Source organism: Microcaecilia unicolor, chromosome 1, assembly GCF_901765095.1.
Source record: "Microcaecilia unicolor chromosome 1, aMicUni1.1, whole genome shotgun sequence".
In the NCBI taxonomy this organism is placed as follows: domain Eukaryota; kingdom Metazoa; phylum Chordata; class Amphibia; order Gymnophiona; family Siphonopidae; genus Microcaecilia; species Microcaecilia unicolor.
In genome coordinates, this window is record NC_044031.1 from 15,357,972 (window position 1) to 15,384,966 (window position 26,995).

The following is a 26,995-nucleotide window of genomic DNA, read 5'->3' on the forward strand; positions in this document are numbered from 1 at the left end:
TGTGTATATGTCTCACATTTTACTGCCTAAGATACAAAACATTTCCTCCCTGCCAGAGTAATTTAATCAGGCGGAAAAGGTTCCACTTAACTGCTCTGCCCGATTGCTAAGATTCAACAGCATTGAACTAGATAGCACTGCTGAACATTAGCTGGTATCTGGATAATTAACCAGGCTAGTTATTTCTTTTTCAGGCTGTTTCATTTTTCAGTATTTATATACCGGTTAGACCAGTTTCGTTGTACAGGTACTGGGTCTGTCCTTAGTGGGCTCACAATCTAAGTAGTACACTGTCTTACCTGGGGCAACAGAGGGTTAAGTGACTTGCCCAGGGTCACATGGAGCTGCAGAGGGAATTGAACCCAGTTCCCCAGCAACCTGCTGCACTAACCATTAGGTCACTCCTCCACTCCAGGTACCTGGCACTAAATATTGGCTGGACATGGATAACTTCTGGCAGTCCACTAAGACCTGGATATTCAGTACCTATAGCCAGATTAGGCCCAATTCTGAATGTCTGGGTCTAATTCAGCTCGGGATGGTTAGAGCTTTACAAATTGCTAACCGCCGTGCAGGGAATTTTTATTTATTTATTTATTTATAGCATTTATACCCCGCTCGATAGGTTCAGTGCGGCTTACAAGGTATGGTACAAAGTATCACAGAGATAAAACAAAGTATGGTACAACGTATCACAAAGGTAACCCAGTTATAGGGAGCAGGACAATAGGACGAGGCGTGGGGGAGAGGATTGGAGTATGGGTGGTGCTAGTGGTGTGGATTAGGTTCAAGAATTAAGTTGGGTTGTTTGGGTAAGCTTGTTTGAAGAGGTAAGTTTTCAGCAGCTTTCGGAAGGGTAGGTGTTCATTTGTTGTTCAGATGTGTCGAGGTATTGCGTTCCAGAGTTGGCTGCCTATAACGGAGAAGTTGGATGCGTAGTAGGTTTTGTATTTGAGGCCTTTGCAATTGGGAAGATGAAGAATGAGATATGTTCGAGAAGATTTGGACCCGTTCCTGGCTGGTAGGTCGATCAAGTCGGCCATGTAGCTTGGAGATTCACCATGGAGGATCTTGTGGATCATTGTGTGAGCTTTGAAGTTTATGCGTTCTTTGATAGGGAGCCAGTGAAGTTTTTCACGTAGTGGTGTTGCACTTTCAAATCGTGATTTGCCAAAAATGAGTCTGACTGCTGTGTTTTGAGCGGTTTGGAGTTTTTTCATGATTTGGGCTTTGCAACCGATGAAGATGCTGTTGCAGTAGTCGGCATGGGTGAGTACTGTGGATTGTACTAGGTTGCGGAAAGTTTTCTGTGGGAGGAATGGTTTTACTCTTTTCAGTACCCACATCATGTTGAACATCTTCTTCGTCGTGGCTTTTGCATGAGTTTCCAAAGTTAGGTGGTTGTCTAATGTTACTCCTAGGATTTTTAGATTGTCAGATATTGGGATTGTAACGTCGGGGGTGATCAGGGTGGTTGGGAGCTGAGTGGCGTGTTGTGATGAAAGGATTAGGCATTGAGTTTGTTCTTTGTTCAATTTCATCTTGAAAGCGTTGGCCCAGGATGCTAGGATGCTCATGGCAGTGATTATTTTATCCGAGATTTCTGTAAGGTTGGATTGGAAAGGGATGAATATTGTGACGTCATCAGCGTAGATGAAGGGGTTAAGGCCTGATTTGGACAGGGATTTGGCCAGAGGAATCATAAGGTTGAAGAGGAATATCGACCCTTTTAGCTTTACATTTTCAGCCTTTTTTTTTCAGGCCGTCCTTTGCATCCTGAGTTACATCTTTGTCTCTTTCAAGTTTTTTTTCTGGCAATCTTTTCTGTGTTCTTCTTCATGTGAGTCCGGGCTGTGGAATCAGTACCCCAAACCTTCAACTCCAACTCTGATTCCTCTATTTTTCCACTGTCCAATCTCGACCCCAACTCTTAATATGGGTAGTAGATATAACAGAAATTTGATTAATTGCAGACACATAGGATATTTCTTTATATACAAAGTTAGGACTAATAGACCACAAAATACATTTATTTGAAGTTTGAAAAAAGAATCCGAACAAAACACTATCCAAGTACAAAATGATACATTTATCCCATATTATAATGTTGTAGGTATTTATTTTGAAGCTGGAGTCAGTCGGAGTTGTTACATTTTTACCGACTCCGTCTCTGACTCCACCCAAAATTGCTTCTGACTCCGCAGCCCTGTTTGTGATATTCTGTATTTTGTGAATACTACCTTTCTTTCCTTCTATTTTTGCTGCCACTTCTTGGGAGAACCATATCGGCGTCCTTTTCCTTTTATTTACTTTCCTTATATAAAGGTCTGTTGCACTTTTTATCGCTCCTTTCAGTTTAGCCCACTGTCCTTCCACTTCCATTATCCATTCCCACTCTGCCAGCTCCTTTGCTGTTTTTTGAAAATCCAGGACCTCGAGCTTGGTTTGTTAAATACATGAACATAAGCATAGCCATAATAGGACAGCCTGTAGGTCCATCAAGCCCAGTATCCTGGTTCTAGGAGTAGTCAATTCAGGTCACACGTACAGTAGAGTCTCCATTTGATTCCCACTGAAGCTCATTGACCCATGTACAAAACAGAGGCGTATCTGAACTGCGGCGGTAGGGGGGGGGGCCAGAGCCAGAGTGAGGGGGCACATTATAGCCCCCCCGCCACCGTCACCTACCTTTGCTGGCAGGGGACCCCAACCCTCACCAGCCGAGGTCCGCTTCCTCCTGCCGCTGCCTTTAAAAATATTCCTTCAGCTGGCGGGGGACCCCAACCCCCGCCAGCCGAGCCCAGGTCTTTGAAGTTCTAGTTGAACAGCACGAGGACGAAGAAGAACTTCAAAGACCTCGGCTCGGCTGGCGGGGGTTGGGGTCCCCCGCCAGCTGAAGGAATATTTTTAAAGGCAGCGGCAGGAGGAAGTGGACCTCGGCTGGCGGGGGTTGGGGTACCCCGCCAGCAAAGGTAGGTGATGGCGACGGCAGTAGGGGGGTCCAGGGCGAAATCTGCGGTGGCCCAGGCCCCTGTGGCCCCATGCAGATACGCCCCTGGTACAAAATAAGTACCTGTATATAATATGTAAACTGCTTTGATTGTAACCACAGATAGGTGGTATATCAAGTCCCATTTCCCTTTCCCTATCCCACGTAAACAGGACTGGCCCATTGTCAGATAACATGGAAAGCAGGATCTCAGAAGCCAGCAAAGCCAATCATTTCTAAGTGTTGCTGTGAAAACATGGACTCGGTGGGTATCAAATCCAAACAGAGGTAGGTCTACCCTTCCAGTGAATCGGATGTCAGGAAAGTGTAACAAAAGCTGCAGTGATGTCACCGGGGGGGGGGGGGGGGGGGGGGAGGGGGGGGGGGTCTTGCCAGATGGTTGGATTAGTGAAGGTCAGATATTTGAGACAATACTGTACCTGGCAGTCTCCCAAAAGAATAACAGATTCCTGGTGGCGTATCCTAGGAATAAGCAGTGGATTTTCCCCCAAGTTTATGAACTTTTCTTCCAGGAACTTGCCCAAACATTTTATAAACTCTGCTATGCTAATGCTTTTTGCCACATTCTCTGGCAATGGAGTCCAGAGTTTATACACAGAGTGAATAAATGTTTTTCTCACATTTGATTTAAATATATTACTTAGTACTGTAACGTCATTGCGTGCCCCCTAGTCTTTGTTTATTTTTATTTTATTTATTTGTGCATTCTTGTATCCCACTGTTATTCGAAAACAAGTTTCAGTTCAAAGCGGCTTACAAATACAGTTGCGGTATCGGTTTACATTTTACAGTTCAGTTAAAACTTACGGTGATGCTTACAGTTACAGTTTACCTATTTGATTGGGGCTTATAGTATATACTATCGCCCCATCTCCCTCCTCCCTTTCCTATCCAAGATACTTGAACGTGTTGTTCACCGTCGTTGCCTTGACTTTCTTTCATCTCAAGCTATTCTTGATCCACTTCAATCTGCCTTTCGCCCCCTTCATTCAACTGAAACAGCTTTTGCTAAAGAGTCCAATGATCTGTTCCTGGCCAGATCCAAAGGTCTCTATTCTATCCTCATCCTTCTCGATCTATCTGCTGCTTTTGACAGTTGATCACAGCCTACTCCTTGATATGCTGTCCTCACTTGGATTTCAGGGCTCTGTTCTTTCCTGGTTTTCTTCTTATCTCTCCCAGCGTACCTTTAGTGTATACTCTAGTGGATCCTCTTCTACTTCTATCCCACTGTCAGTTGGTGTACCTCAGGGATCAGGACCTCTTCTTTTCTCCATCTATACTTCTTCCCTTGGTACTCTGATTTCATCCCATGGTTTTCAGTATCACCTGTATGCTGATGGCTCCCAGATCTACCTCTCCACACCAGAAATCTCAGCCGAAATCCTGGCCAAAGTATCAGCCTGCCTGTCTGACGTAGCTGCCTGGATGTCTCAGCGCCATCTGAAACTAAACATGACCAAGACTGAGCTTCTTATCTTTCTCCCTAAACCAACCTCTCCTCTTCCCCCATTCTCTATTTCTGTGGATAACACTTTCATCCTTCCTGTCTCATCAGCTTGTAACCTTGGGGTCATCTTCGACTCCTCCCTCTCCTTCTCTGCACATATTCAGCAGACTGCTAAAACCTGTCGTTTCTTTCTCTATAATATCAGCAAAATTCGCTCTTCCATATCATCAAGCTGATCAATCCATAGACTGGTGGGTTGTGTCCATCTACCAGCAGGTGGAGATAGAGAGCAAACTTTTGCCTCCCTATATGTGGTCATGTGCTGCCGGAAACTCCTCAGTATGTTCTCTATCTCAGCAGGTGGTGGTCACACACAGCAGCAGCTCTGGCTAGGCCTCCAAGCCTAATCCTTAGGTTTTGTTGAGGCCTGGGGTTGAGGGCTCTTTTGAGCAAGTGCAAACCTGGTGGTGCCAGGTCCCTCCTTTTCTCCCCCCTCCCGCTGGCTCCGTTTAAAAAAAAAAAAAAAAATTTTAAACGTCTTTAAAGGCGTTTAGTTTGACGTTTATTTAAACGTTCATTGCAGCTACTCACTGGGACACCAGTTCGTTACAGCTCGGAGCGGCAAGCAGGTAATTTTACCTTTTTCTAGCGGGCAGGGGGTTCCCCGATTCTTCTCCTCGTGGCATATGGCGTCGGAGGGCGAGGGCGCAAAGGGTCGCTCCCCGGATCGCTGGAGCGCTTCTAGAGGGGATGCGGGGGTTTTACAGCCTGATTTGCCCTTGATGGGTGACAGTTTAGTGACCGATGAATGTCCCGGTCCTTCCTCCGGCGTGGCGGTTTTTCCCGCCATAAACGCCCATCCCCCGCTCCTCGCCTCCGCCATCTTGGCCGGCCACGCGGCTCGGACGGCTTCTTCGGGGGCCGCCCTTGAGGTTGGAGACATTAATGCCATGAACGCCCTTAATTTGGGCGACGGCACAAAACCGGCTAATGTTAAGAGCCGTTCTTCCCGCGCGGCTCCTTCGCGGAGTTTCGCGCCGGACGCCATTTTGGATGCGCAGCATGTCTCTCCCCCGCTATTTCGAGCGCCGGTTGAGAGTGCGTCTAGGGCTGTTGCCCAGGCTGCGGAAGTGCACAGTCTGGGGGGTTTCTCCCCCGAGTTTGTTTTGCTGCTGCATCAGGCCTTCCTCATGCACAACGCTGCCCCTGCTCCCTCGTCTGGTAAAGAGGTTGAGGTTCCCAGAGGCAAACGCCCTCGGGTTGATTCCCAGGCCTTGGAGGAATTTGTCTCCTCCGATGTAGATGAGGGCAGCGTGTCTGAGGTCTCCCAACGGTCCTTTGCGGATTCCTTGGAGGAGACGGATCCCCGCTCGGTTGGAGCGGATGACCCCTCTGCAGCGCGGCTTTTTAGCCCAGAGGATTTGCCCAACCTGTTGTTACAGGCCATGGACACTTTGAAGATTTCCTCTCCGGAGGACGTCTCTCCCTCAGCCCCTGTTGGCTCTGCCATTATGCTGGGGACGAAGCGCCCACCTAGAACCTTCCACGTGCATGATGCCATGCACACCTTAATTTCGGCTCAATGGGATGCCCCAGAAGCGAGCCTTAAAGTGGCTAGGGCTATGTCCCGCCTCTATCCTTTGGCTGTGAGTGAGCGTGAGGCCTATCTGTGGCCTACCGTGGATTCTTTAATCACTGCGGTGACTAAGAAAACGGCGTTGCCGGTGGAAGGTGGCACGGCCCTAAAGGACGCCCAAGACAGAAGATTGGAGGCGGCCTTAAGGTCGTCCTTTGAGGCGGCTGCTTTAAGTTTGCAGGCCTCAGTTTGCGGCTCCTATGTGGCCAGGGCGTGCCTGACTATGGTGCAGCGGGCTTCCCCCTCGGATCATTCCTTGAGGGCTGATTGGCCGGCCCTGGAATCGGGCTTAGCCTATTTGGCAGACTTGCTGTATGATGTCTTGAGAGCCTCAGCTAAAGGCATGGCTCAGACAGTCTCTGCGCGGCGGTGGCTTTGGCTGAAACATTGGTCTGCTGACCACGCCTCTAAATCCCGCCTGGCTAGATTGCCTTTTAAAGGCAAGCTGCTCTTTGGGGTCGAGCTGGACAAAATCGTGACCGATCTCGGCACGTCTAAGGGCAAGAAGTTACCAGAGGTCAGGGCTCGGGCTAGTGCTCGTCCAGGTACCTCCAGAGGACGGTTTCAGGAAGCCCGTCGGTACCGCCCGGGCAGGTCGGGTTCTTCTGCCCCCTCTTCCTTTAAGAGGAATTTCTCCCCCAAGCAGCATTCCTTTCGCAGAGACCGCCGTCCCGGAGGTGCTCCCTCCGGTCCTCCCCCAGGGTCTCGTACCCAATGACGGGGTCTTGGTCCACGCCCCAGTGCAGATTGGAGGACGGCTGTCCTCGTTTCTGGGCGAGTGGACCACAATAACTTCAGACGCTTGGGTGCTGGAAGTCATCAGAGACGGCTACAAGCTAGAGTTCTGCCGACCCTTAAGAGACGGGTTTGTACTCTCTCCCTGCAAGTCTCCGGTCAAAGCTGTGGCAGTGCAGCAGACTTTGGACAATCTGATCCACCTGGGTGCGGTCGTTCCGGTGCCAGAAAGTCAGCTTGGCAAGGGGCGTTACTCCATTTACTTTGTGGTACCAAAGAAAGGAGGTTCTGTCCGGCCTATCCTCGACCTCAAAGGGGTCAATCGGGCCTTGAAAGTGCTGCACTTTCGCATGGAGACTCTCCGCTCTGTTATAGCGGCAGTGAAGGCAGGGGAGTACCTGGCATCCTTGGACATCAAGGAAGCATACTTGCATATTCCCATCTGGCCTCCTCATCAACGCTTTCTGCGTTTTGCAGTCCTGGGTCGACACTTCCAGTTCAGAGCCCTCCCTTTCGGGTTGGCTACTGCTCCGCGGACCTTTTCCAAAGTAATGGTGGTCATAGCGGCCTTCCTGCGAAAGGAAGGAGTACAAGTCCATCCTTATCTGGACGACTGGTTGATCCGAGCCCCCTCTTATGCAGAGTGTGGCAAAGCTGTGGACCGGGTAGTTGCTCTTTTGAGCTCCCTGGGATGGATCATCAACTGGGAGAAGAGCCAGCTGCGCCCGACTCAGTCCCTGGAGTATCTGGGAGTTCGATTCGATACCCAAGTGGGCAGAGTGTTCCTGCCAGACAATCGGATTGTCAAACTTCAGGCTCAGGTGGACCAGTTCCTAGTAGCCTCTCCTCTTCGGGCTTGGGACTATGTGCAGCTGTTGGGCTCTATGACGGCCACGATGGAAGTAGTGCCCTGGGCCAGGGCTCATATGAGACCACTTCAACACTCTCTGCTGCAGCGCTGGACTTCCGATGTCGGAGGATTATGCTGTGCGCCTTCCCTTTGACCCAGCAGTGCGCAAGGCGCTGAGCTGGTGGATGCAGACAGACAAGTTGTCTGCGGGAATGCCTCTGGTGACCCCAGAGTGGATTTTCGTCACGACGGACGCCTCTTTGTCGGGCTGGGGAGCCCACTGTTTGGGAAGGACAGCGCAGGGGCTCTGGTCTCCTGCAGAGGCAAAGTGGTCTATCAACCTCCTGGAACTCAGAGCCATTCGGTTGGCGCTTTTGGAGTTCATCCCGGTACTGGTGTTGAAGCCTGTACGGGTCCTGTCGGACAATGCCACGGCTGTGGCCTATGTCAACCGCCAGGGAGGTACCAAGAGCGCCCCTCTAGCCATGGAGGCTATGAGTCTATGCCAGTGGGCAGAAGCGAACCTGGCACAGCTGTCAGCGGCCCACATTGCCGGAGTCATGAATGTCAAGGCGGACTTTCTCAGTCGCCATACCTTGGAGCCCGGAGAGTGGCAGCTATCTGCTCAGGCGTTCTTGGACATCACGAAGCGCTGGGGCCAGCCGAGCCTAGATCTGATGGCGTCATCGGCCAATTGCCAAGTGCCCGCGCTTTTTCAGCAGAGGACGGGACCCCTCGATACCTGGGAGTAGATGCTCTTCTCCAACAGTGGCCGACACAAGAGCTTCTCTATGTGTTCCCGCCCTGGCCCATGTTGGGCAGGGTGCTAGACCGGGTGGCAAAGCATCCCGGCAGGGTAATCCTGGGGGTCCGGATTGGCCCAGACGTCCCTGGTATGCAGACTTGATCAGGCTCTCAGTCGACGATCCTCTGCGGCTGCCAGTGGAGCAGGGCCTGTTACATCAGGGTCCCGTGGTGATGGAGGATCCCTCCCCCTTTGGTCTTACGGCCTGGCTATTGAGCGGCAGCGTCTGAGGAAGAAGGGCTTCTCAGACAAGGTCATCGCCACTATGCTGAGAGCGAGGAAGCGCTCTACTTCTACTGCTTACGCCAGGGTTTGGCGTATCTTTGCAGCGTGGTGTGAAGCAGGCTCACTTTCTCCTTTCACTGCTCCAATTTCTTCAGTGTTGGCGTTCCTGCAAGAAGGTCTGGACAAAGGCCTGTCGCTCAGTTCCCTTAAAGTCCAGGTAGCGGCTCTGGCTTGCTTCAGGGGCCGCCTGAAGGGTGCTTCCCTGGCTTCGCAGCCAGATGTGGTGCGCTTTCTCAAGGGAGTTAATCACCTGCGCCCTCCTCTGCACTCAGTGGTGCCTGCGTGGAATCTCAACCTGGTGCTAAGAGCATTGCAGAAGCCGCCGTTTGAACCCTTGTCAAGGGCATCTCTGAAAGACCTGACGTTGAAAGCAGTCTTTTTGGTGGCTATCACTTCAGCCAGAAGAGTTTCCGAGCTCCAGGCGCTCTCATGTCGAGAGCCTTTTCTGCAGTTCACTGAGGCAGGAGTGACTATTCGCACAGTGCCTTCCTTTCTGCCCAAGATTGTTTCTCGCTTCCATGTGAATCAGCAGCTCTGTCTCCCTTCCTTTCGTAGGGAGGACTACCCAGAGGAGTACTCTGCTCTTAAATATCTGGATGTGAGACGAGTCATCATCAGATACTTGGAAGTGACCAATGATTTCCGGAAATCGGATCATCTGTTTGTCCTGTATGCAGGTCCTCGTAGGGGTCTGCAGGCTGCTAAACCTACAGTGGCAAGATGGGTCAAGGAAGCCATTGCAGCGGCTTATGTGGCCGCGGGGAAGGTGCCGCCTATCCAGCTGAAGGCTCACTCCACAAGAGCTCAGGCGGCCTCGATGGCAGAGGCCGGTTCCGTCTCCTTGGAAGAGATATGCAAGGCGGCAACTTGGGCTTCGGCCCATACATTCTCCAAGCATTACCGCTTGACTGTGGCTGCTCGGGCGGAGGCCCGGTTTGGAGCTTCAGTGTTGCGGTCAGGGATTTCTATGTCCCGCCCTGGGTGAGTACTGCTTCGGTACATCCCACCAGTCTATGGATTGATCAGCTTGATGATATGGAAGGTAAATTATGTATAATCATACTGATAATTTCTTTCCATTAATCATAGCTGATCAATCCATAGCCCCTCCCAGATATCTGTACTGTTTTTATTCTGGTTGCATTTCAGGTTCAAGTTCAGTCTTCAGTTACTTCAGAAAGACTTCGTGTTCAAGTTTTTTCACTTGGATTCTTCAAGAGTTAAGACGAGTTTGTGTTACAGTGAGCTGCTGCATTCCTCTCCCCTCCGTTTTACGGGGCTGGATTGAGACTTAAAATTCTGCCGGCACTCCCTCCCGCTTCGTGCGGCTGTAGGGCAGTTTTGTACCCCTCCCGCTTCGGCGGTGTTAGGGTCAGTCAGCTCCTCCCGCGGTTGCGGTTGCAGGATAAGCCAGATCCCCCCGCATCGGCGGGTGTGGTGTCCCTCCCCCGCTCCGCGGGGATGAGCTGGACGGATTCCCCTCCCCCACTTGTGTGGGGATGAGCTGGGTTAATTCCCCTCCCCCGTTTCGGCGGTGGTGAGCTGGGCAGAGTGTCCCTTCATGGGTGTAATTCTCTAAGTGCTGAGTCCTGCGGATGGAGCTTTGATATCGACATACTGAGGAGTTTCCGGCAGCACATGACCACATATAGGGAGGCAAAAGTTTGCTCTCTATCTCCACCTGCTGGTAGATGGACACAACCCACCAGTCTATGGATTGATCAGCTATGATTAATGGAAAGAAAATTATCAGGTATGATTATACATAATTTTACCTTTCCTTTCTGAGCACACTACCAAAACCCTCATCCACGCTCTTATCACCTCTCGCTTAGACTATTGCAACTTGCTTCTCACAGGTCTCCCACTTAGCCATCTCTCTCCAATCTGTTCAAAATTCTGTTGCACGACTAATATTCCGCCAGTGTCGTTATGCTCATATTAGCCCCGCCCCCTCCTCAAGTCACTTCACTGTTTTCCTATCCGTTTCCACATACAGTTCAAACTCCTCTTATTGACCTATAAGTGCATTCACTCTGCAGCTCCTCAGTACCTCTCCACTCTCATCTCTCCCTACATTCCTCCCCGGAAACTCCGTTCACTGGGTAAATCTCTCTTATCTGCACCCTTCTCCTCCACTGCTAACTCCAGACTCCGTTCCTTTTATCTTGCTGCACCATATGCCTGGAATAGACTTCCTGAGCCAGTACGTCAAGCTCCATCTCTAGCCGTCTTCAAATCTAAGCTAAAAGCCCACCTTTTTGATGTTGCTTTTAACTCCTAACCCTTACTCATTTGTTCAGAACCCTTATTTTATCATCCTGACTTTAATATTCCCTTATCTCTTGTTTGTCTGTCCTAATTAGATTGTAAGCTCTGTCGAGCAGGGACTGTCTCTTCATGTTCAGGTGTATAGCGCTGCATACGTCTAGTAGCGCTATAGAAATGATAAGCAGTAGTAGTAGTCTTTGGGACTCCGGAATCTTGCTACTCTTTGGGATTCCGGAATCTCGCTACTCTTTGTCCTTATCCCTTGTTTGTCCTGTTTGTCTGTCCTAATTAGATTGTAAGCTCTGTGGAGCAGGGACTGTTTCTTCATGTTCAAGTGTACAGTGCTGCGTACGTCTAGTAGCGCTTTAGAAATGATAATTAGTAGTAGTTCTTTTCTAAACTGGATATAGTTCGTAATGCTTCTTGTGATCTTTTGTATTGAGTTCCACCGTTTGGTGCCTAGGTAGTTAAATCTGGCCATGTAGATAGATTTGTAAGTTATATTTCTACAGTTGGGTAGGTGAAGAACTAGGTAGCTTCTGGTTTCTGGGCTTACGTTTCTTGGGGATAGTTCTACCAAGTCTATCATATGGAGGGGATGGGTACATTGGTTTTCTAGAGGGTTGATTAATTTTTTGGGAGGGGGTGGGCCGGTAAGACCAGTATGGCCCACCCACTTTGCCCAGAAAAGTGGCTAGGGTTGTACCTGCGACTCTGTGAGGGTTACCCCCACCATTCCCTTTAACTTTAGGATGTAACATAGTAAATGACGGCAGGTAAAGACCTGTACGGTCCATCCAGTCTGCCCAACAAGATAAACTCATTTTACATGGTATGCGATACTTTATATTTATACCCGAGTTTGATTTGTCCTTGCCATTCTCAGGGCATAGACCATAGAAGTCTGCCCAGTACTATTCTTGTACTAAAAGTTCTGAAGCTAACGTCGAAGCCCCTTAAAATTTACACTCCATCCCATCCCTATCTATTCATTTATGATCAGGGCTTAGACTGTAAAAGTCTGCCCAGCGCTGTTCTTGAACTTTTATTGAGTTACTATCAGGGTGTAGACCGTAGAAGTCTGCCCAGGAACAGTTTTGCTTCCCAATTACCAGCGTCGCCACCCAATCTCCGCTTAGATTCTGTGGATCCCCCGACATGCCAGGACAGCAGTCGGGCACCCTAGGGGGCACTGCTGTGGACTTCATAAAATGCTCCCGGGTACACAACTCTCTTACCTTGTGTGTTGAGCCCCCCAAACCCACTACCCCCAACTGTACACCACTACCATATCCCTTACAGGTGAAGAGGGGCACCTATATGTGGGTACAGAGGGTTTCTGGTGGGTTTTGGAGGGCTCGCTCTTTCCTCCACAAATGTAACAGGTGGGGGAGGTATGGGCCTGGGTCCACCTGTCTGAAGTGCACTGCACCTACTACTAAACTACTCCAGGGACCTGCATGCACTGTCATGGACCTGAGTATGACATCTGAGGCTGGCAAGTAATATTTTAATGATGTTTTTTGAGGGTGGGAGGGGGTTAGTGACCACTGGGGGAGTAACGGGAGGCCATCCCCAATTCCCTCCAGTGGTCATTTCGGGCACCTTTTTGTGCCTTATTCATAATAAAAACAGGTCTGGGTGAAAACGTCCCAAGTTTTAGTCATGAACGTCTTTGCTTTTTTCCATTATGGCTCAAAGAGGTCCAAGTCTTAGGAACGCCCAAGTCCCGCCTCGAACACGCCTCCGATACGCCCCCTTGAGATTTGCACGTCCTTGCGACGGACTTCAGAGAAAGACGTGCAAAATTGGGCTTCGATTATACTGATTTGGTCGTCTCTGTGAGAAGGATGTCCAAGTGCCGATTTATGTCACTTTTTGGACGTCCATCTCTTTCGAAAATGAGCCTGATTTTCTGGTATGCTTCGTCTTATCCTGCAGATTGTCTATAATGCTACCTGACACCCACCTCTTTGCCTTTTTAAAAATGTTCCTTTAAAGTGTGAAAGTTATTTCATCTTTTACTGTGAGTGGTGTATAAGCTGCGTGGAGTATATGCTATTCTCGGGAAAGGAAAAATATCAGGCAAAGAATAGAAGAAATATCTTTTATTAGGTAGCTAAGCAGGAAATAACATTCTCAATTCTGTATAAGAAATAATCATACAAACTATGGCGAGATCACTATGCAAAAGTTCTTAAGCAATATAAGAACAATAGAAAGAAAGAATGAAAGAAAGAAAGAGAAAAAGCTACAGCTGCAAAGGAATAGTTCTCAGTACTTACAATCTCAGAAGGGGGGGGGGGAATATCCTATATAATAATTTCCAACTCCAACGTTCTGAAGCTGACTCCCCGTGGCACTGAAGGGTTCATAGGGTCCGTGTGGTTCATAGGGTTCCTGCTACTACTACTACTACTATTTAGCATTTTTATAGCGCTACAAGGCGTACGCAGCGCTGCACAAACATAGAAGACAGTCCCTGCTCAAAGAGCTTACAATCTAATAGACAATCTACGTCCTGCTGCCTGTAACCATCTGTCTCACTGTCCCGCCCTCGCGTCAAAACGTTATGATGTCGAGGGCTGAACACTGAGAGGGAAGGGGGCGCAGCAGGGAACTCTGTATAGCGTGACGCGTCTCAAGCACGAGGCGCCAACGAACTCAACCCGCACCCGATAACAAAGGTACAGGAGAACTCAGCGCCTCTTCCGCACTCCGACCAAAGGCCGACGTGAGGGGCAAACGGACTCAACATTGCCTGTACGCCGCTGTCACCCCCCCTCTGAGCCACACGCCACGCCCCCCCCCCCCCCCCCCCCGGAACCACAGACCAACGCCACTACAACACCCCTCCTACCTCGCGCACACCCCTTTAACATTTTCACACACACACAGACACTCGCGCCCGTCCGTCCCCTCCTCCCTCCCTCCCTGCTCCAGGGTCCTCCCTCCCTCCCTCCCCCTTCCAGGGTCGTCGTCCCTCCCTCTCTTCCACTTCCAGGCCCCGTCCCTCCAAATTTTAAAAGTCATCTTCACTTACCAAGTCGGGGTTACGGTGGCCGGCAGCAGCGGGAAAAGGCGTGCAGGCTCGGCCCTTCTCTATCAGCTGTGGTCCCGCCCTTGCGGAAACAGGAAAGGAGTGCGGGACCACAGCTGAGAGAGAAGGGCCGAGCCTGCACGCCTTTTCCCGCTGCTGCCATCCGCCGTAACCCCGACTTGGTAAGTGAAGATGACTTTTAAAATTTGGAGGGACGGGGCCTGGAAGTGGAAGAAAGGGAGGGACGACAACCCTGGAAGGGGGAGGCAGGGAGGGAGGGAGGGGACGACTCTGGAACTCGGAGGGGGGCGACGACCCTGGAACTGGGGAGGCAGGGAGGGAGGGAGGGGACGACTCTGGAACTGGGAGGGCCCTGGAACTGGGAGGGGGGGCCTCTGGCACACACTCTCATTCTCACACACACACTCGCTCTCTCACGGACACACTCGCACCCAGTCTCTCTCTCTGTCACACACACACACTCGCACATTCACTCTCTCTCTCTCTCTCACACAGTCACTCTCACACACACTCTCTCAAACATACACACTCCGAGGAAAACCTTGCTAGCGCCTGTTTCATTTGTGTGAGAAACGGGCCTTTTTTACTAGTAATTATATATTTCCTGGGGGATATACCTCTGACAAGGGCCCGTGGTCTAACTCATCAGCAAAGAATATATCCCACCATATATTCTTTGGGGGCAACATATCTTTATAGGGTATATTCCTATCCCACCTCCAGCACCACACACCATAGAGAGTGTCACGTATACAGTCTCCTTATATCTCCCCCCTTACACTACGTCATTACCATTGTCTTCACTCTGACCGGTATTCTGAGTACAGGCCTTTATCTATAGGGGCCTGTAGTCAGACGGCTGAGGGGAGATATGATAGAGGTCTATAAAATAATGAGTGGAGTGGAACTGGTAGATGTGAAACGTCTGTTTATGCTTTCCAAAAATACTAGGACTAGGGGGCATCCGATGAAGCTACAAAGTAAATTTAAAACGAATCGGAGAAAATGTTTCTTCACTCAACGTGTAATTCAACTCTGGAATTCGTTGCCCTAGAATGTGGTAAAGGCGGTTAGCTTATCGGAATTTTAAAAAAAGGTTTGGACGGCTTCCTATAGGAAAAGTCCATAGACCATTATTAAATTGGACTTGGGGTAAATCCACTATTTCTGGGATAAGCAGTATAAAATGTATTGTACTTTTTGGGGATCTTGCCAGGTATTTGTGACCTGGATTGGCCACTGTTGGAAACAGGATGCTGGGCTTGATGGACCTTTGGCTAGGGCTCTTCAGCTTGGAGAAAAGGCGGCTGAGGGGAGATATGATAGAGGTCTATAAAATAATGAGTGGAGTGGAACGGGTAGACGTTAAAGTGTCTGCTTACTCTTTCCAAAATACTAGGACTAAGGGGCATGCGATGAAGCTACAATGTAGTAAATTTAAAATGAATCTGAGAAAATCTTTCTTCACTCAACGTGTAATTAAACTCTGGAATTCGTTGCCAGAGAATGTGGTAAAGGCGGTTAGCTTAACGGAGTTTAAAAAAGGAAAAGTCCATAGACTGTTATTAAATGGACTTGGGGAAAATCCACTATTTCTGGGATAAGCAGTATAAAATGTATTGTGCTTTTTTGGGATTTTGCCAGGTATTTGTGACCTGGATTGGCCACTGTTGGAAACAGGATGCTGGGCTTGATGGACCTTTGGTCTGTCCCAGTATGGCAATACTTATGTGCTTATGTGGGGGGGGGGTGCCCAAGCAGCAAAAGTCTTATCTGAGATGGCAGAGTTTCTTGTACAGCAGCGTCAGCAAAAAACTGGCACTGTGGAACAAAGAAACTGCAGTCAGAAAAGAGCTGAAAGTTCCAGAAAAGTCCTAAACAGTGGAAGTGGTTCATACTTTTATTTCATCTTCATGCCGTGTAGGGAATCTCTGTGCTGATCCCACGTCTTCTTGAATTCCATCGCTCTTTTCAACCCCACTATTATCAAGAAAGAAACATTTCAGGCATCCACCACCCTTGTCCGACGTTGCTGTCAAGTTTCCGTCCTCTCTCAACTTCATTTCACGGCCTCCACTTCGATTGCCCCATCCGTTTTTTTTTTGAAAAGTCTTTCAAGAATTTTCAACGTCTGTATCGGGGAAAATTTGAAGAACATTCTAACATTTTGGAAAATCTGGGAAATTCCTAAATTCCAGAGGTCTAGCATAATCTCCACAGTTTCTTCATCCCCCTCTATCCCCTAAGGCTTGTCGAAAATGAACTTAACCATGAACAATGGCTCAGGCCTAAAATGATTATAAAAACTGTGTGACACTGGCCTGAACTCCGGTGTGGCTCAACTCATGATCTGTTGAGACACCCTGGTGCAAGCAGAAATGACGAAGGGGCGAGGATGGAAAAACAGAGTAACATGGTTCAGCAACATGGTGGTTACAGATGTTCTGCAGTTGCAGAGCAAGATAACTCCAGAGGAAGGTGACATGGAGGGGCATAATTGAACGAAAACGTCTATCTCCATGGGTGTTTATCTCCGAGAACGGGTCCATGAAGGGGCGGACCGAACTGTATTTTCGAAAAAAAAATAGACGTCCATGTTTTATTCGACAATTTGTGAGCTGGGCGTTTTTGTTTTTCAGTGATAATGGAAAATGAAAGCGCCAGCTCAAAAAACGAATAAATCCAAGGCATTTGTTCGTGGGAGGGGCCAGGATTCGTAGTGCACTGGTCCCCCTCACATGCCAGGACACCAACCGGGCACCCTAGGGGGCACTTTTACAAAAACAAAAAAAAAAGGTAAAAGAGCTCCCAGGTGCATAGCACCCTTCCCTTGTGTGTTGAGCCCCCCAAATCCCCCTCAAAACCCCTGCCCCCAAGTCTACACCATTACTATAGCCCTAGGGGTGAAGGGGGGCACCTACATGTGGGTATAGTGGGTTTGGGGGGGTTGGACGACTAAGCATTAAGCAGCACAATTGTAACAGGTAGGGGGGGGGTGGGCCTGGGTCCACCTGCCTGAAGTCCACTGCAACCCCCTAACAACTGCTCCAGGGACCTGCATACTGCTGCCAGGGAGGTGGGTATAGACATTTGAGGGTGAAAATAAAAAGTTGGTGAAACATCATTTTTTTGTGGTGGGAGGGGGTTAGTGACCACTGGGGGAGTCAGGGGAGGTCATCCCCGATTCCCTCTGGGGGTAATCTGGTCATTTAGGGCACTTTTTGGGGCCTTATTCGTGGAAAAAAACAGGGTCCAGGAAAAGTGCCCTAAATTCTAGCTACAAACGCATACTTTTTTTCCATTATCGGCGAAAGGCGTCCATCTCTCCTCGGCCGATAACCACGCCCCAGTTCCACCTTCGTCAGGCCTCCGACACGCCCCCGTCAACTTTGTACGCTTCCGCGATGGAGTGCAGTTGAAAACATCCAAAATCGGCTTTCCATTATACCGATTTATTCGTTTTTGTGAGATAAACGTCTATCTCCCGATTTGGGTCGAAATCTAGGCGTTTTTCTCTTACAATTATAAGGTGGTTTGTATTCTTAGAAGAACCAGCATTATTATTAGCATTTCTAGGCAAGGATTATTATTAGCCTTACTGAGTACTAACCAACTAATTATAATATAGCCAATCAGTGTTAACCATAATATTATCATATATCCAATAAGTGTGATTATTGTCAGATTACCTAGGCTCAAAGGTTGGTCATTGTGACCGACCCTTATCTAGAATTCTAGGGTAGCACCAGGGAGGGTGTGGGGAGGGGACAAGTCTGGCAGTTTCTGGAGAAAAAGAGGTCTTGGCATTCGCTATTGTGTGATAAAATGTCAGGAGAATAAATCCAGCTGGAATCTAATGCATTCTGAGCATCGCCCCGTGTCCCTGACTGTGTTTCTTGTTTTTGTTTTCAGATGCGAGTGACATTTGAGGACATCGCTGTCTCTTTCTCCCAGGAGGAGTGGGAGTGTTTAGATGAAGGACAGAAGGAGCTTTACAGGGAAGTGATGGAGGAAAATTACGAGACCCTGATGTTTCTAGGTAAGATTTGCATTATCTGCTTTTTCAGCAGGGACTGATTTACTGAAGATCATTTGTGAAATTTCCCCAGACTTCATCTCCTGCGTTGCTTTATGTATTGGCCAGTACCCGAGATTGTATTTTGGGTCTTTTTGCTTGAGACCTGTCCCTCCTTCATAGCATTTATCGAATGTTTATGCTGAAATCAGGAGCTCAGAACAGATTTCTTGTTATTCCCCCAGTTTAGACTGCATTCAGTCTTGTCCAGTCCCTCTAGCCCTCCTCTGTCTGATTACTGCTGTAAGGGGGTGGATGTCCTGGTGTGTATACCAAAACAGAAATCCCCAAATCACTGGTTCTTTCTCAAATAGTGCTCTCAAAAGAACCAGGATAATATGCTACAAAATAATCAATTTAAACGTGAAAATCTGCACCTTGGGCCACAAAATTATCTATGGCGTAGTCCCAGGATACACGATAGACCTCATAGATCTACCATCCAGAAACAGAATCGGATCATCACGATCATACCTAAACCTACATTAGCCAAACTGCAAAAGACTTAAATACAAAACAACTTACGCATCCAGCTTCTCCTACCTAAACGCACAACTATGGAATGGACTCCCAAAAGCAGTGAAAACAATCCATGACCACCTAAACTTCAGGAAATCACTAAAAAGCAACCTCTTCAAAAAGGCCTATCCCACCGATCCAACATAAACCCCCACACCCAGCAACACAGCGCAACCAATGATCGTACTGGACTATTTACAACCTTCATTCCCTTCGACCCTAATTCACACCTACCTCATTTGACCACAGAATAACCTTGTATTTGTTATCAACCGAATTGGCAAACGCCTGTACGGTACTATGTAAGCCACATTGAGCCTGCAAATAGGTGGGAAAATGTGGGGCACAAATGTAACAAATAAATAAATAAATAAAAGAAGAGTGCCCTCCGAGATATCCACTCTCGTTTAGTGGTTAATAATAACCTCTCACAGATGGTGTTCAACATTCTTCTAAAACATTGATGACGACACGACTCGTGTTTCGGCCTAATCGGCCTGCATCAGGGGCCTAGGGATATGTTATTCACTACGTATTTCCAAGACTAGTCATCAAAGGGTTAAAATCCGCTTATGATTGGATGACACTTGCGAAACAGCATTCAGTTATGCCCGGCCAAAAGCTATGGAATATCCTTCTACTTGAATTAAAATAAGAATCCTGTTACGCAACTTTCAAAAAAGCTTGTCGAAACCTGGCTCTTTGGTCAAGCTTTCAGCACTGATATGAACACCTAGAGGGTTTTATTTTTCCAGTCTCTACCTTTGAACACCATCTGTGAGAAGTTTCGTTGCTCTACTCCTTCCACTTGGTGCCCCTCTTCCAGTAGAGCATTTTGCCTTCTGTTTGTGACTAATAATAACTTCTCTATAATAAACTTGGATTCAAAATCATTTATCTTTTTTTATATATGCACTATAAAATGCTATAAATATTATAAAAAGTTTTAAATGTGCTCAGAGCATACCATTTACACTCATTATATTCCCAAGAGGAATATGTGGTGGTGTCACAATGGAACCAGTTAAGCAGAAGATATTCAGAAGGACCAGACTGAAGTCATAGATGTTGACAGTCAAAAACGATGGTTTATTAAGACCCTACACAGTCCGTGTTTCGGATTAACTGTGTTTGCCAATTTGAAGACCCCTGAAGAAGGCCTCTTGGCCGAAACATGGACCGTGTAGGGTCTTAATAAACCATCGTTTTTGACTGTCAACATCTGTGACTTCAGTCTGGTCCTTCTGAATATCTTCCGCTTGACTTGTTGTTTCTTTGTGTGTTTTTGCGGGAGAATTGGACTCTCTTTGTTGTTCTTTTGTCACAATGGAACCATCATTGCACATACGATGTTCCGCCTCCTAATATTTGTGTATGTACATACAGCTGAGCCCAAGTAGATCTTTATCACCAGTGTACGCATATATCTATAATAAATAAGTATAGGTCATAAACTACTCACATTAAATACTGTTAGGCTTGAGCTCAAACCTTCGCCCATACATTATGGTGCATTCCATATTACCATCCGATACATAGATAATAGAACATACAATACAACATTGGTTTGAACCTAAAGGAGGTTTATGTTAATTCATGACACCCTGATCTTACTTCCCCCACATATCTTACATTACTACTACTACTACTATTTAGCATTTCTATAGCGCTACAAGGCGTACGCAGCGCTGCACAAACATAGAAGAAAGACAGTCACTGCTCAAAGAGCTTACAATCTAATAGACAAAAATAAAGTAATCAAATCAATTATTGTGTACAGGAAGGAGGAGAGGAGGGTAGGTGGAGGCGAGTGGTTACGAGTCAAAAGCAATGTTAAAGAGGTGGGCTTTCAGTCTAGATTTAAAGGTGGCCAACCCACAATGCGATATACACATATATTCACACATTTCACTTCCCTTGGGGTATATTGTACTCGTGCTTGTGCTTCATTAAAATCACATATCACTCATCCATTCCAACCTTGCCATCACAATAACTGCTCCCTTTATCGAATGTGATGCACGTGGGAAGGAGGAACCTGAATTACAGCTATGTCATGCAAGGTTCCGCTTTAGGAGTTACAGACCAAGAAAGGGATCTGGGAGTCATTGTAACATAGTAACTTAGTAGATGACGGCAGAAAAAGACCTGCATGGTCCATCCAGTCTGCCCAACAAGATAAACTCATATGCGCTACTTTTTGTGTATACCTTACCTTGATTTGTACCTGTCCTTTTCAGGGCACAGACCGTGTAAGTCTGCCCAGCACTATCCCCGCCTCCCAACCACTAGCCCCGCCTCCCACCACCGGCTCTGGCACTGACTGTATAAGTCTGCCCAGCACTATCCCCGCCTCCCGCCACCGGCTGTGCCACCCAATCTCGGCTAAACTCCTTAGGATCCATTCCTTCTGAACAGGATTCCTTTATGTTTGTCCCACGCGTGTTTGAATTCTGTTACCGTTTTCATTTCCACCACCTCCCGTGGGAGGGCATTCTAAGCACCCACTACTCTGTCCGTGAAAAAATACTTCCTGACATTTTTCCTGAGTCTGCCCCCCTTCAATCTCATTTCATGTCCTCTCGTTCTACCTCCTTCGCATCTCCGGAAAAGGTTCGTTTGCGGATTAATACTTTTCAAACATTTGAACATCTGTATCATATCACCCCTGTTTCTCCTTTCTTCCAGAGTATACATGTTCAGGTCATCAAGTCTCTCCTCTTACGTCTTGTAACGCAAATCCCTTACCATTCTCGTAGCTTTTCTTTGCACCGCTTCAATTCTTTTTACATCCTTCGCAAGATACGGCCTCCAAAACTTAACACAATACTCCAGGTGGGGCTTCACCAACGACTTATACAGGGGCATCATCACTCCCTTTCTTCTGCTTGTCACACCTCTCTCTATACAGCCTAACAACCTTCTAGCTACGGCCACCGCCTTGTCACACTGTTTCGTCGCCTTCAGATCCTCAGATACTATCACCCCAAGATCCCTCTCCCCGTCCGTACCTATCAGACTCTCCCCGCCTAACACATACGTCTCCCGAGGATTTCTATTCACTAAGTGCATCACTTTGCATTTCTTCGCGTTGAATTTTAATTGCCAAACCTTAGACCATTCTTCTAGCTCCTCAAATCCTTTTTCATGTTTTCCACTCCCTCCCGGGTGTCCACTCTATTACAGATCTTAGTATCATCCGCAAATAGGCAAACTTTACCTTCTAACCCTTCGGCAATGTCACTCACAAATATATTGAACAGAATCGGTCCCAGCACCGATCCTTGAGGCACTCCACTACTCACCTTTCCCTCCTCCGAGCGAATTCCATTCACCACCACCCTCTGGCTTCTGTCCGTCAACCAGTTCCTAATCCAGTTCATCACTTCGGGTCCTATCTTCAGCCCATCCAGTTTATTTAAGAGCCTCCTGTGGGGAACCGTGTCAAAAGCTTAGCTGAAATCTAAGTAGATTACGTCCATAGCTCGTCCCTGATTCAACTCTCCTGTCACCCAATAAAAGAATTCAATGAGATTCGTTTGGCACGATTTCCCTTTGGTAAAACCATGATAGGACGTTGAAATCTTCCGCTCAATGTGCTGCGGCGGCCAAGAAAGCGAACAGAATGTTGAGTATTATTAGAAAAGGGATGGAAACAAGCATGAGGGTGTTATAATGCCGTTATATCGCTCCATGGTGCAACCGCACCTGGAGTATTGTGTTCAGTTCTGGTCGCCTCATCTCAAAAAAGATATAAAGGAATAGGAGAAGGTGCAGAGAAGGGCAACGAAAATGATAAAAGGGATGGGACGACTACCTTATGAGGAAATGTTAAGAAGACTAGGACTCTTTAGCCTGGAGAAAAGGCGGCTGAGGGGTGATATGATAGAGGTCTATAAAATCATGAGTGGGGTAGAGCGGACAGATGTGAAGCGTTTGTTTACATTTTCTAACAATAATAGAACTAGGGGACACAAGATGAAATTAGAATGTGGTAGGTTTAAAACAAATTGGAGAAAGTTTTTCTTTACTCAGCGCATGGTTAGACTCTGGAACTCATTGCCAGAGAAGGTAGTGACGGCAGCTGGCCTTGCTGAGTTTAAAGGGGGTCTGGACAGATTCCTGAAGGAAAAATACATTGATCGTTATTAAATTTTGGGGTTTTGCCAGGTTCTTGGGGCCTGGATTGGCCGCTGTCAGAGACAGAGTGCTGGGCTTGATGGACCTTTGGTCTTTTCCCAGCGTGGCAGTGCTTATGTACTTATGTAATCCAAATAGACTCTCTTCCTTGTCATCAAGCAGATGCAGCCATTACAGATGGGTTGTGTCCATCAACCAGCAGAGGGAGATAGAGAGCACACTTTTTTCAGTGCCTCATACCAGCTTGCCTCTCTTCAGTATTCTCTATCTCCCTAGCAGAGTGGCTGCAGCTTCTTCGAGCTCCATCTAAAATCTGCCTGGAGGTTGCTCCTGTGCTTTTGCCAGTTGTTAGCAGGGGTGTTGGAGGCTATAGCAGCTTCACTTTAAAGGCACATAGGTTCGCCCTTTCCCTGCCTTTCCCACTCACCTGAGCCTCCGGAGTTCTATTTACCTCTGCTTTCCTCACAGTGTTAAAAAAAAAAAAAAAAAAGTCGCGTCACGCTTTGGCGCTTAGACGCTGGAACAGAGGTTTTTCCTTGCCTTTTTCTGTGGGACCGGAGCTGTGATACTCGGTCCAGTGAGGTAAGAGTGTTTTCTGACTCCTCCGGGGTGGGCCCGCGATTGGGGCAATTTTGGCGCGAACCGCCATTTTGAATTTTACCGCTGTTTTCGGCGATGGCTGCGGAGACAGTAAAGCGCTGTTCCAAGTGTGGCAAGCGCAGATCAGCAGCGGGGCTCTGTAAATCGTGCTGTACAGACGTTAGAGCCGGCCCGAGCATGGCGAGCGACGATTCTTCGCGCTCTGAGCTGGCAGCGGGCGCCATTTTGAATTTACCACATGGCGCGACCTCCGCTGAGACGGAGTGTCCTGAGCCCGGGGGGGAGGCCTCGGAGTGAGGCTGATATGGGAGCTACTAGCCCCGGCAGAGATCCGGGTGCCCAGGGTGAGTTTTTCTCCCCTGATTTTGTCTTATTAATGCATAAAGCATACATGCTTAAAAGAGCTCTCCCACAAAGCCCGGCACGGGCCTCTTCTAATGCGCCCCCGGTGGATTCTAGCCTGGGTATGCCCTCTGAGGCGTTATTCCCTGATAATTGGCAGAATATGAAGCGCAGAAGGGCTCATTCCCCTTCAGAGAGTGCTGCACCTCCATTCCCCCCCCTCCTCCCCCCCCCCCCCCCCCCCCCCCCCCCCCCCGTGGTCGGGCTGCGAGGATTCGGAGGACTCTGGCAGGCCTTCATGGTCTGAGGAGCCAGAGTCTGGTGCAGAAGTGACTCAGGATCTGGACGATCCCTCCGCGGTGAGGATTTTCCACCGTGATGAGCTGCCAGCGCTTATTTCTGATGCCATGCAGGCTCTCTCTATTGAGGACCCTGCCAGTGGCACAGCCTCCTCTGTGAATCCTAGGATGGCTAGTACCAAAATGCCTGCTCGAGCCTTTCCTTTGCATGACTCCATCCAAGAGCTTATTTCGGCTCAGTGGGCTGACCCCGAGGGACCTTTGAAAGTTTCCAGGGCTATGGGGCAATTATACCCTCTGAGTGAGGAGCATATGGCTCGCTTTGCTATGCCTAAAGTAGATGCTCTAGTCACAGCTGTGACAAAGAGAACTACCCTCCCTGTTGAAGGAGGTGTTGCCCTGAAGGATATTCAAGACCGTAGACTGGAATCAGCACTTAAACGGTCATTTGAAATTGCAGGTCTCACTATTCGGGCGTCTGTATGCAGTTGTTATGCTGCTAGAGCCTGCCTGGCTTGGTTGCAACAGGCAGTGGAACAGCCCGGTGATGGTGCGGAGCCCTTTTCAGATGTGGCTCCGCGGATGGAGTCGGCCTTGTCCGTCCTTGCTGACGCCCTTTATGATAGTAACATAGTAACATAGTAGATGACGGCAGAAAAAGACCTGCACAGTCCATCTAGTCTGCCCACGATAAACTCATATGTGTATACCTTACCTTGATTTGTACCTGTCTTTTTCAGGGCACAGACCGTATAAGTCTGTGCAGCAGTATTTCCCGCCTCCCAACCACCAGTCCCGCCTCCCATCACCGGCTCCGGCACAGACCCCATATAAGTCTGCCCTCCCCCATCCTAGCCTCTCAACCACCAACCCCTCTTCCCCCCGCCACCCAATTTCAGCTAAGCTTCTGTGGATCCATTCCTTCTGCACAGGATTCTGTCAGAGCTTCGGCTAAACACATGGCAGTAGCAGTGGCTGCTCGCCGTCTCCTTTGGCTACGGCATTGGGCGGCGGACATGGTCTCTAAGCAAAGGTTGGTGAAGTTGCCCTTTCAAGGCCTTCTCCTGTTTGGTGAGGAGTTGGAGAAAATTGTGAAAGGCCTGGGTGAGGCTAAACCCCAGCGCTTGCCCGAAGATAGGCCTCGGCCTTCCTCTAAGGGTGCGGCGGTCCACTCCTCTTACAGACCTCGCTTCCGTGAAGCTCGAAGGTACTGCCCGGGGCGTTCTGCTGGGTTCACTTCTCGTGCCCGTTTTCAGCAGAGGAACTCCTTTCGCTTGGATAAATGTTCCACAGCCACTGGCTCAAGGCCTGGAGTTCAGGGGCGACCCTCTCAATGATGGTGCGCCAGCCCTCTCCTCGAGTCCTGTCATCGGAGGACGTCTTTCCCTCTTTGCCGAGGAGTGGGCCAACATTTCCTCAGATCAGTGGGTCTTGGACCTGATCAGAGACGGTTACAGAATAGAATTCGACGCCCCTGTAAGAGACGTGTTTGTGGAGTCCCGATGCGGTTCTGCCGCCAAACGGGCGGCGGTAGAGGAGGCTTTACAAGGTCTGATTCAGATAGGGGCCGTGTCCCCGGTACCTCCCGCCGAACACGGCTGCGGCCGCTACTCCATCTACTTTGTGGTGCCGCGAAAAGGAGGGTCTTTTTGCCCTATTCTGGACTTAAAAGAATTAAACAAGTCCCTGAGAGTGCGGCATTTTCACATGGAAACCCTGCGCTCCGTCATTGCGGCGGTACAGCCAGGAGAGTTTCTCACGTCTCTGGAACTGAAAGAAGCTTACTTGCACATTCTAATTTGGCCCCCGCACCAGAAGTTTCTGAGGTTTGCGGTGATGGGAAAGCATTTCCAGTTCCGGGCCTTGCCTTTTGGCCTCGCCACAGCTCCCCACACCTTTTCAAAGGTTATGGTGGTAGTAGCTGCCTTTCTACGGCGAGAGGGTATTCGGGTTCACCCGTACCTGGACGACTGGCTCATTCGAGCAAACTCTGCTGCAGAGAGTCAGCATGTAACAGCCAGAGTGGTCTCAGTACTTCAATCTCTGGGCTGGGTCGTCAATTTGGCCAAATGTCACCTGACCCCCTCGCAGTCTCTAGAATATTTGGGGGCCAGGTTCGACACAGCCTCGGGGTATGTGTACCTACCCGAGCAAAGGCGGTGCAAGCTTCAGAATCAGGTCCGTCTGCTCCTGAGGATGCCCCGCCCGCGAGCTTGGGACATTGTCCAGTTGCATGGATTGATGCCGGCCACCATGGAACTGGTGCCCTGGGTGAGAGCGCACCTGAGATCTCTACAGTATGCTCTACTCCAAAGATTGTCTCCAGTATCTCAGGATTACCAATGCAGACTCTCTTGGCTCCCTGCGGCCCGACTCAGCATGGAGTGGTGGCTCTCAGACAGCATGCTGCGGCGAGGAATGCCGCTGGCGCTCCCCGATTGGTGCCTAGTGGTGACAGATGCCAGTCTGAAAGGCTGGGGCGCACATTGCAAGGGGAAGCATGCCCAGGATCTATGGACACCCGAGGAGTCGGAGTGGTCCATCAACCGCCTAGAGTTGAAAGCGGTGTTTCAGGCTTTTCTGGCCTTTCAAGTGACCCTGGAAGGATTGGCTGTCAGAGTGATGTCGGACAACACGACAGCAGTGGCCTACATAAATCGACAAGGCGGCACTCAGTGCAAAGCTCTAGCCGCGCAGGCCGAACAAATTTGCCACTGGGCCGAGCTGCATCTACAGTTTCTGTCGGCAGCTCACATTGCAGGTCAGAGCAACGTGCAAGCCAATTATCTAAGCAGGCATCAGATCGATCCAGCGGAGTGGGAACTTGCAGACGAAGTGTTCCTGCAGATATGTGCCAAGTGGGGCAAGCCTGTGATGGATCTAATGGCGACAAGCTCCAATGCCAAAGTCCCGTGCT

At 48.9% G+C, this 26,995-nt stretch overlaps 2 protein-coding genes across 7 annotated transcripts in view; both read left to right on the plus strand.

The window, feature by feature from the left end:
• Nucleotides 1-26,995, plus strand: part of LOC115477517 — an 881,049-nt gene that overhangs the window by 679,985 nt on the left and 174,069 nt on the right.
• Nucleotides 1-26,995, plus strand: part of LOC115463183 (gastrula zinc finger protein XlCGF7.1-like) — a 227,596-nt gene that overhangs the window by 143,472 nt on the left and 57,129 nt on the right. The window contains exon 1 of one of the 6 annotated variants that reach the window (XM_030193485.1): nt 18,075-18,105. The exons of 2 other annotated variants lie outside the window; for them this stretch is intronic. Coding sequence is in view for 2 of the 4 variants with exons in the window: in XM_030193494.1 (XP_030049354.1) it covers nt 18,109-18,142 (34 nt within the window). In the remaining 2 variants the exon portion in view is untranslated. Of the gene's footprint in view, nt 1-18,074; nt 18,143-26,995 lie in introns of those variants that run through there. 3 more of the 6 variants (XM_030193494.1, XM_030193502.1, XM_030193477.1) reach the window with 3 other exon arrangements.